This window comes from Dreissena polymorpha, chromosome 6 (genome assembly GCF_020536995.1).
Source record: "Dreissena polymorpha isolate Duluth1 chromosome 6, UMN_Dpol_1.0, whole genome shotgun sequence".
NCBI classification, from domain to species: domain Eukaryota; kingdom Metazoa; phylum Mollusca; class Bivalvia; order Myida; family Dreissenidae; genus Dreissena; species Dreissena polymorpha.
Window position 1 is genome coordinate 109,048,889 of NC_068360.1, and position 11,721 is coordinate 109,060,609.

Consider the following 11,721-nt stretch of genomic DNA (forward strand, 5'->3'; position numbering starts at 1 on the left):
TACCCCAAAAGTTTCCCCTATCAATTGAAGGAAGTTCCCCGATGCATAAAACCTAAGAGCCATCATTATCTGCTGCCGCGGTGTCATGGGTTGGTTGCGTCTGGTAGGTCGTTGTAGTCTATCATGTCCTCTAGTTAATGCTTGTCGTCGGGAATCTGTATCGTCTTCGTAGTTGGTCGAAATCTGTCAATTGTAAATTTACACGTCAAAATTGTCTTGGTCGTCGATGGTTAGTGTCTATTTTGTCGGCCATTTTGTCTAAGTTACATAGCGGTTACATGTACTTACCCAGCTAGAGTAGCAGGGTACGTTTAAACCGGTCGGTTTAACTAACGTTATTTAAAAAAAAAAACGCTTTCCGAAAAGTTACCAACAAGTTACCGACTTTTAACCGCCGGTATGTCGTTAACCGCCGGTAAAACTGTTTATACAATCGGGTGCTGGATGACTCTGAAACCGTTTAAACTATTGTCTTCCAGACATTTATCACTTGCTGATGAATCCGTAAGAAGAAAGTAATCCATAATAACTTTTAACCGGGAAAGCTTTTATCTTGGACTTTGTCAGGGCAGCAAAAAAAACACCAGGACATCGGCATTAGGGCAGCAACATGGCATCGGGGTCGTCAGTGTAACATGAATCGGAATGTAAGAGCAGCAACAGAATGGCTTCATTTAGACGTGATCCTCAATGGGACGGCAGCAACCTTTGACATCTCCACAGGATTTGAAGGTTGCAGACATTCCTGAAAATGCTTCTGAAAATCCTTCGGGAATTTACATGTCCCAAGAGCAATATATCGCACTTTTTTAAAGTTGTGGTAGGGGCCCTCCACCAGTGCCCGGTCTCTTCATTTCATCAGTTTTAGCTCTACTGGCCGAAGGCCTGAAGAGCTTATGTCATGGCGTGGTTTCCGTCGTCCGTCCGTGCGTGCTTGCGTTAGACTTTTTCTTGTTTACGCGATAAAGTCCACAGTTTTCATCCGATTAATTTCAAACTTGTTCAGTGTCTTTATATTAATAAGGACTCGAACTCTATTGAAAATGGGTTACATCAGAGTAAAAAGTCCAAAATTATCTCCACTTGAATTTGAGAATATTGTGAAATAAAGCTTGTTTACGCAATAAAGTCCACAGTTTTCATCCAATTATTTCCGAACTTGCACAGTGTCTTTATCTAAATGACAAGTCAAACACTATCCAAAATGAGCAATATCGGAGTTATAAGTCCAGAATTATCTCCCCTTGAATTTGAGAAAAAAAAATGAAAATTCATCTTTTGGGGGGGGGGGGGAATAAAATCCATAAATTGGAAAATTTTGAAAATCTTACTCTAAAGGAGCAGTTTTTGAGCAGTTTTTCCTTATTAACAAAATAAAGTTGTTGTTTTTTCAAATCATTAAATGCATTTGTTATATTATCAAGGACATTAACTTTATTGACAATGGACTTGATTGGACAATTGATTGGACAATTAATTAGGCCATTTTCATGTGATTCTTAGCATTACTTCTGATCTTCACCAAACTTGGTCACAAGTTTTATCTAGATGATCCTAAGGCCAAGTTCGAACATGGGAATTGCCGGGTCAAAAAATAGGTCACGGGGTCACTTAGTGAGCTTTAAACATAAAGATTGGTTTCCGCTCTCTAATTCAAATACTTCGTCGTTCATTGTGAGATTTTTAAATCATTTGGCACATTTGTTCACCATCATTAGACGGTGTGTCGCGCGAAAGAATTATGTCGATATCCCCAAGGTCAAGGTCACAATTTGAGTTCAAAGGTCAAAAATGGCTATAAATTAGCTTGTCAGGGCCATTACTTTGTCGTTCATTGTCATATTCAAAAATCATTTGGCACATTTCTTCACCGTCATTACACGGTGTGTCGCGCGAAAGAATTACGTCGATATCTCCAAGGTCAAGGTCACAATTTGAGTTCAAAGGTCTAAAATGGCCATAAATGAGCTTGTTCGGGCCATAACTATGTCATTCATTGTGAGATTGTAAAATTATTTGGCACATTTGTTTACCATCACAAGACGGTGTGTCGCACGAAAGAATCACGTCAATATATCCAATGTCAAGGTCGCCACGACTCAAAATAGATTTATTTTGAAACAAACTTACACAGGGGGTTAATTTTGTGTGTTCATTTCAAAAGTTCAGTTTGAGTTGTCTCCCTTTATCACAATGATTTTTTTTTCACAATGAAAACCTGTTTTTGTGACAATTGTGTCCCTTGTTTTACCTGTATAGCTGCCGGCTGTTGACTCCAACTCTGCAATGGTAAGTTGTTGCTGAAAGCTGGATTGTATCATGGCATACCTCCTAGAACAATCTCTAACACTAATGAATTGTATAATTTTCTTAAAGGTTTGGTATATGCATCCATTATCTACTAATTTCTTTTCAATTTTTGAACATTCATATATACATATATATATATATTATATATAGATATATATATATATAGATATGTATATATATATATATATATATATATATATATATATATAGAGAGAGAGAGAGAGAGAGAGAGAAAGAGAGAAAGAGAGAGAGAGAGAGAGAGATATATATATGTGGCTGGGAACGAGACTTTGACCCTTTCGGCGCTGACGTCGTTAACGAGAAATAACGTTACAAAGTCGTGACAACTTTTTCGCGCAATTTTCACAGTTTTTACTGCGATAAATATCTGATTTCTTTTAATTATTTTCCGAAACAATCTATGAATTACCCAATCAGTGATTATGTTACGGTTTTTATACGAAAACATTAGTATAGTTTAACCATAGCTGATTTATAACCCATCGTACACTACGGCACCGTGTGACTGCATCAATTAATGGATAAACTTCCTGCTTATAAAAAGGTCAGTTTTTCTTTCTTTTTTGTTGTTTTTCCGTCAAATAATGTGAAATTAGTCGGCAAAGGATGTATCTCATATAAATTGAACCACGTCTAGTGTTTATTACCACTGTTTAAATTAGTTTGGCTTTCCGATTCATGATTATATGAGATAATTGGAATTTTCACCCGGAAGTTGTCAAAAAATGTTTTTTGGTTTTGATACAATGAAAGTTTATGTTATGTGAAGTTTTCATAAGAATGATGAGCCAAACTAGTGAAATTTATTCCCAACAATCTACAATTCCATACGAATTGTCACAGACTGATGACGTATTTTTAAATGAACTTGCACAAGTTGATGAGTTATACCACATAAGCCATGAATCTTTTGCAAAATCAAATGATAACTTGACAGTTTTCCAATCCAATTGTGTACAGGTTGAAAGGTGTGATGTAGATTTGGGAAATCATGCAAGTATTTCATTTGAAGATGTTGATGATCATTTTGATGATAATGATGGTGATACGTGTGATCAGGTTGATTGCTTACTTTATGATGACCACATTAATTGTGACGAGTCTGAGTCTGACCAAATACAAATTGATCACAAACAGAATGACATTAGAAAAGAATATCAAAAAGAAGCAGACATTATTTCAAATTTTACGCATGAAACATGCCAGTGTTGTGTCTTTTATGGAAGTAAACCATTTTCAACAATAGTTGGTGTTGATAATCTGCTAGAAAATAGGACCCAATGCCAGGAACTGTCTTCAAGAGAAAAAGAACTTGTAGTTAAATCCCAACTTTGTTCCCAAAGAAAAAATAGTACTTTTACATCTGAAAACAAAAAAAAGTTGCGAACGAGACCATCTCAGAAATATTTTTTCCATGGTCAGCAAATGTGTAAGAAAACTTTCTGTTTTGCATTTGCAATTTCTCAGTCAACGTTGAAAAGAATGAGTAAATCTTATGACATGTATGGCCTGAGTGTCAATGAACATGGTAATGGCAAAACAACACCTGCCCATGCACTTTCATTTGACGATACTACAAGAATAAAAAAAATCATTGAAGAATATGCAAATAAAAATGCATAACCTTTGCCTGGAAGACTGCCTAATTGTCCAAAGCAGACAGTTTTGCTTCTTCCATGTGACAAAAATGTAACTGACATTTATGACTTATACATGAAGAGTGCAAAGGAAGCAAACTATAGAGTTGTGTCTCTAAAAACATTTAGAAACAAATGGAATTCATTATGCCCCCACATTGCAGTAGCTACACCAGCGACAGATTTGTGTGTAAAATGTCAAAAATTCATGGGCAAATTAAAAACCAATGCTCATCTGTCAGATGAAGAAAGGCACAATGTACTAAGTGACTATTCATGTCATGTGGAAAAGGCCAACCGGCAACGCCAACTTTTCAAGGACCAGGTTCTTTGTAGTAAAGCTGTGTGCAGTAATACAGATGTCATTGAAGGTCTTGAAAAATGAGGATTTTTTAATAAACAAGTTTTATTTCCATTATAAATTTAAAATTGTAAATTAACTATTCTAAAATATGTTATACAAATAAGGTACCTCATATGAGGTACATTTGTGCATTGTCCTGGAAGATGAACCGCAGCATTTTATGCATTTTGCCATGAACATGCTATAGCTTAAATGTTGAACATTCATTTATATGGTGCATCTAGCTGTACATGTTGGGAAACAATTATAAAAATATGTCTATATAATATAAAATGTCTAAAAAAAATGATTCACTTAATACAATTTGGTTCGTTTTGTTAACAGGTGCAGAACCATGTTCACTAGATGCCACACTACACTACTCATGGGATTTTGCCCAGTGTGTACACTACCCTCATCACGCCATGCAAGTGGGACCAATCTACTTTGCGACACCAAGAAAGTGCCATGTGTTTGGGATGTGCGCTGAAGGAACAGGTATGTTATTGTAATTATCAGTTTTATATATCTTCACAATATGTAATAATAACTAATTGTAACTACATTGCACTACTATAAGAAAAACATTTGTTAATATACTGCATTAATTAGTTGTTGTTTTTATGCCCCCAAAGGTGGGCATATAGTGATCGTACTGTCCATCTGTCTGTATGTCTGAAATTTCGTCACACTTTGCGTTTAGGTTTCGAAAATATGCAAAAACACTTTGCGTTTAGGTTTAGAAAAATGTGGAAAAAGGGGGCATATGTCATCCTTTTCTGACAAGCCTTGTGTATATTGTAATTAAACAATTCAAGTGTTTTGCACAAACATTAAGTGAAAATCTTGTATGCAAGGTGTATTAAAATATAGTCTTTTTTATAGTTTTTATTTGTAAAAGTTATTTTTATGTACATAAAACAATATTACAGGAATACAGAGATTCTATATGATTGACGAGTCAGAAATGCCTGGGAAAGGTGGCGATTGTGTCACAAGTTTGGTGCACCACTATTTTTCTCACTTTGGCGCTGGAGAAAAACATGCAGAGGTAATTTATTGCTATATATACTCTGAGATTAACAAAATAATGTTTTGTCTTTCTTTTCATTGGAAAGATTAAGAAAATTTATACATAGTTGCTTTTGTAATAATTGTTGCTTAAATCTATGTTTTTGTTATTATTTTAAAATATTAAAAGTAATTAAAACTTTTATTTCATTTTGTTGCTGGACATAACATAATTCTGTTTCCATTCATTCATAAATGTTTTCATACATGTAGCAATACTCTCCATTTAAATAGATATTAATTATTTTAAACAATAAATGTTTATTTTGCAGATTCACTTTGACAATGCTGTTGGGAAGAATAAAAACAACACCATTCTGGGCTATTGCATGTGGAGAGTGTTGACAGGTAATAAAACGGTCATTGTCTTTCTTTAAAATATAACCATTTAAAAAGAATAATAATGTGTAGTGTGTAGAGACATTTGAAAAGGTTTGTGCTTAGGTCCACTTTATTTCTAAAGTATCAAAGCTATTGCTTTCATACTTGCAGCACGTATCATCTAATAAATGACCACACCCCAACTATACCCCCCTCTTAACCCCAATAAAAACATTTTTTGTTGTTGAAAAATCCTTTAAAAAAACAAATATTTATTTGTATTATTTTATTTTTGAAAGACTGTCCAACCATCCCACCCAAGAATCCCCCCATTTTATTTTGGAAAGATTTTACTTAAATTGCCATAACTTCTTTATTTATGATCAGATTTGATTCATACTTTGACAAATAGATGAGCTGTCTAGGCGGTGCTCTTGTAATAATATATGATAAGAACTTTGGTCGCTTGTTTCTATCAATTACAAAATGTATAAAGCATTATGAATTGAATCTTTGAGGTTGTAACCTGAAGAAAAAGATTATAAAATTGTTACTGTTTTTTTGGAATATCATTGCAGGTCTGCATGAGTCTGTTTCCTTGAGTATGATGCTACCGGGACATACCAAATTCACGCCAGATTGGCACTTTGGTGTGTGGAAAATAAAATTGCGCCAATCAGATGCTGAATGTATGGAGAACATTGCTTACACAGTTAAAGCATCTTCTAGGTCCGGGCATAACATTCCGCAACGCGTAAATGATCCATCTTGACCGGTGGTGTTTTTGAACTGGAAGACATTCTTCGAAAACTATTTCAAACTTTAAAAAAACATCACAAAATACTACCACTTTCGTTGCACTGCTGATGAGCCAGGGGTTCTCATTTGTCGAGAGTTCTGTGACTTGGAGGAAGTTAGATTTAATCTTCTAAAGGCAAGACCCGAGGCAGGCTGCTTTCCAACAGTTAAGGTTATCCCCCCTCTAGATCATCTGAGGCAGTGGTATCTTTACGAGAAAATTGCACCGTTCTTTATCAATGAAGTTGCCAGAGACATTGTGTGTCCCAAACCATCTATTCCAAAGTAAAAAATGTGAGAGCTTGTTATCCTATTAACAATTGTTCATTTTCTCAAATTGTTGTTCTTGCATGATACTTATGTGAGCTGTTTTTTTCTGATTATTATTCATGACTAGGACATTTACATGGTATTGTTATTTGTATGACATTTAGCTGAATATCTTATTAATAGTGTGTTTCTTTTATTGAAAGTGACATAGCAATCAATAATCAAAAATAGTTTATGGGCATATATAAGCTGAACTTAGATTTATAATTAATTAACAACTCACTCATAGTGATCTCACTATAAAATATTCTGTACAGTATGATTATTACATTGTATAATATGACTGGTATGTGTTCAAAGATAACTTAAACTGGTGTAGTTCGTATTGACATCAAAATGTGTGATGTAAACATATGTGATCATATTATGTATCTATTATATTTTACAAGTAAACGAACATATTTTGTTGTGTAAAGTTTAATCTATGATGACGTTTACCATTGAATATTGTTGTGCTTATTGCTGTAATTTTCTTTTATTTGAAAATCATGTTTTTGGACCTCTATGAAATGGGTTGATATTATTTTCTATCTACACTTATGGTCAGATTAATTGTTGATAACAGATACACAACATTGATTATTTACTGTTTCCATAGCAACTGTTAACTTAATTTAAAAAAATCTAATTAATTGTGTATCAATCTTTGAATAAAATACAATAATGAATTGCTAAATAAACCATGTAAGGCAGTATAGATGCTTAACAAAAATTCAAAATGTCAGTTTTTTTCATTTTAGTTTCAAGTTCGTTGCTATACAAAATGTTCAATTTCTGAATACACCCCTATTTTCAGAAAATGTTCATACATTTATTTTACTATAAACATGTTGGATATGTTTAATCTCTGTCCAGAAGATATGTTGTTGATGTGTTGTTATTCTGTATCTTAAATTCTTTAAAATGACAATACATTTGAAAAAAGAACAGTGTCTGTTTCCATGGCAACAATGAGGGTTTAATGTTTTATAATAATACAATTAATTATGTAAGTCATAGTTAATGACTGTCATCACCATACACACACAATTGAGTGATTATCAACAAAAGCTGATCAGCATAACATGAACTAATACTGGTAGAATTACAACGTCATTTCGTTGTATTGAAACGTCATTTCGTACAACATCGCGCAAATCAGTGTTTCTGACATGCAATACAAAAAATGACATAACTTCGTCAATTTTAGGAATTCAATGCTCAAATTTCAGATTTTGATTTTTCAGATGTTGCACTTTCATAATACATGCTTAACTGAAAAAGTCATTTTTTGACCAGATGGGTCAAAATCTCGTTCCAAGTATTATCATGTCAATACTTACATTCAAAACACTTCTATTATACCATATTTTACATTCTAGTATAATAAAATAACCTGTGTGCAAGCACTTATAATGATATTTTTTTCTCGAGCTGGAACTAATATCATATATATATACTTTGAGCTTAGCCTCTTTTTTAAGCATTATTGGGTACCATCCAATCTAATTACGCATATCATGCGTAAACTACAAAACAATGTAATGCTAAATAAAACATTTTGTGGGAAAACAATAATTGTTATGAATATTCTCATAATGGGTTTAATAGTAAGTTAACTTGGTTGGGGTGTGAACATCTCCTTAATTAACTTATAAACTGTCTTCCATCAAGTCTTCTTCTTGCACAGTTTGTGCATTGGTACAGCTTATTCCCCGACATTTGCCACATCCCGATGAACAGTCAAAGCCATGGCGTCTACACGTACGTTTTGAGTCACAGTTGGTCTTAAAGCAGCATCTGATAATTTTCAACAAATCGTCTGGTGCAGGGAGCATGTTTGTTTGGACTGGCATTAGTAATCCGTTATCAGCCTTGCAACCCCATTCAACTGAATTTAAAGTATTATTCATACTTATCCATTCTTGAACTTGAAGGTAAACCATTAAACTATGGTAATCTGCAGAGGAGCATGTGGGTGGTAAAGTGTCATAATTTTGCTGACAATTTTTTTTAAGAAACAGCTCAACAATCTCCGAGATAATATATCGGAGTTTGTTGAGCTGTTCATGCGATGCCTCACCGTATAATAATACAATAAATGTTTCCCCTGCAGCAGATACATCTTGAATTGCTGTGTTGTCTAGAAAATCTTCTGATTGTTCTGAAATGTAGGCATTGGTAATAATTGTTTTCAATGTTGCTGCTTTGCCGATCCCAGATATCGTAGATGTTGCATCACAACCAGCTAGTGCATGGATGACAGGAAGAAGTCTATATACATGGAAGCCAAGTATACTTTTTGTACGAGTAACATCCTACTGTTTTACCAATTAAGCGTTCTGGAAATTTCTGCCCAATATAAAATATATTGTTTGCATAGACATCCGCGTGGTAACAAAGTAAAACAAGACGATTTGTATCTTCCCCAAAAACAACAGTTTTTTTTTACTTTTAGCACTTGCTACAGCTGTTTTGACTATCAGCACATCAGCATCACTCACAGCATTTATTGTACGACAACCTCTTTCTTGTAGACAATTGCTTAGCATATGTATAAAACACTGTTTATTCTCAGTATTTAACAAAAACTATTCTTTTTTACATGAATGGTCTTTCCCTTGTAAAATGTACCCTACTGCGTTTACTATGAGCACAGTCTTTAGTAGAAAGGCCATCTGAATACCCATCCAATACTACTGTTGAAGATGAATCTTTTCTGATGACGAAGTCCACGTATGTGACACTATGTCTCACATATGTCTGTCCGGGTAGGGAAGTAATATTGTCCAAGCAAACTTTGCTGGCAGCATTTATAAAAAATGCTATCACTCCCTTTCTGGCGTAACTTTGGCCATCTGCAAGTGATTGGCAGCATATCAGGCATGTATTGCTGAAAGAATATGTGAATACATGCTGTTTCAACCATTAGGCATAAAAGTATTTTGTACATGTGACAAAAGGAGCATTTACTCACTACGAGCAATTTATACATTTGAAACAATGGTTTTTAAAGCCGTCTGCTACAATGCAGGGTTAAGTTTTATACATATTGTGTTTTTCAGAATACAAGTCAATGACACGTTGAACATTGTGTTCATAAAAAGAGTATTTTGCATAAACAAGAATAGTTAATATTGTAGCAATATGATGTCGACAAAATCATTTTTCAGAAATAACAAAAGGTAATGATTTCATTGTTATAATGAGCACTGTCTAAAATATGTACATCTTTATCTTCAAGAAACACTCAAAGTGGTGTTGTTATGAGGTGAGAAATGAGTCCCAATGCTTTAACCCCAGCTACATATTCAGGTTAAGAAATGTCATGGTATACAGATTTGAGAAGTCAATTACAGCAGTCTCCTGTTAAGTATTCAGTAATTTTGTCATGAAGAAAAAAAATGCAGCATTAGAAAACAGAATGTTAAAACGGTTTACATGAAATCTCTGAATAGGGATACTAAATAGATTGTTTTGTTTCAGGAAGTCTTTAACAAAAATACTAAAACTTCCGTAAACACCACACTTTTCGTCTCCGTCGCAAGAAAATGCCTTACATGCAGTTCTTATTAATCTGGTAATGCCTGACTCTTTCGCTGTCCTAAAATGTGGGTCTGATATAGGAGGTTTGCAATAAAAAAAATGCCTCCTCTGAAACTTGTATAGACTTATTTGCAGTTTCAGCTATATGCACAAGTGCGTGCAAGCCGCAGAAAAAGTTATTGAGTTTACTGATCAACATATGACATATCATACCGTGCATGCCCAGGCCCTTTTGTTATTATAATTTTTCTATAATCGTCTAATAAAGAATTAAACTTTTGCTGTGTGTCCGCACTGTCTGACATAGTAGAAACAATATTTAATAAAAATATGTTTACTAACTGGATGCACAGTCTTCTCACTAACACAATCAATGTCTGTCTAAATGTTTTGCATGGTTGATAAAGTATCTTGCCCTGATTTGGTTACCATTTGTCTTAGTCACATAATATAAAGTTGTCCATCATCATCAGAAAGTCTCAGCACTTAAGAGGCACAAGTAACTTTTATTGGCTAAAACATCAGCCAATTTTTTTTGAGACAAAATCAAACGTTGTATATTATTATAGGCAGACATGGTAATCTGTTAGGTTTAAAGTTCACAAACTTTAAAACTGTTTAAATTACTGATAAAACTTTTCGAGTAGTGACGTTATGCATAAATTAATTGCTGTGCATCTTTATTGTACACTTTAGCATCTTCATCATATACATTTACTATATTATCATTCTGAAGAGACAAAAGGTATTCATTTTCTTCAATGGTGTCATTCAGATTCTTAGAAAGTTAATCTGCTTTTACATTTCTTTCAAGTTAACGCAGTTTCTGTTTCTGAGATTTTAGATTTTGAACTCGAGTATGTGCGTAACTTTTCGAAGCACGTACTTGTTTTATAGTTGCATTTTTGGATAGCAAAAGCATATTTAGATGTGATACTTTCCTATCTAAATCCTTTTTGTCTTTCAGTAAGGAATTGTACCGTGATAAGCGGGCTTGTCTTATACCTAACTTGCTTTTCAGTTCCTTATTTTGATCAACAAAAGTATCACACTTACTTTGAATACGCTTTACATCGGATGCAAGCGACAAAACTACAGATGAAACAGTCTCTTCTGTCATATTATCACACATTTTCTCAGAATCAGTCTTTTTTACAATTTGTTTATTTTTAGGAAAAATGAACAATTTATCTAAAAACTAATTCCTCTTTTGCTCAAATGATGGTCTACCTTTTGACTTATTTAAAGACTTGTATCCATTCAAAACTTTTTCAAGTGACTTTGCTAAAGACTGTTCTTTACAGTCAGATCCACCACTACCTTTAAAAAAAACAGACTTGCAGTCTTGCCTTCTTTTAAATAGAT

General features: G+C 33.9%; 1 protein-coding gene across 1 annotated transcript; it reads left to right on the plus strand.

Moving 5' to 3' along the window:
• Window positions 1-635: 635 nt before the first annotated feature.
• LOC127835985 (uncharacterized) lies at window positions 636-7,125 on the plus strand. The gene is made up of 5 exons (XM_052362403.1): window positions 636-732; window positions 4,657-4,809; window positions 5,244-5,362; window positions 5,655-5,730; window positions 6,282-7,125. The coding sequence occupies exons 1-5, from the start codon at window positions 636-638 to the stop codon at window positions 6,473-6,475; spliced, it is 639 nt and encodes a 212-aa protein (XP_052218363.1). The 3' UTR covers window positions 6,476-7,125.
• Window positions 7,126-11,721: the final 4,596 nt, after the last annotated feature.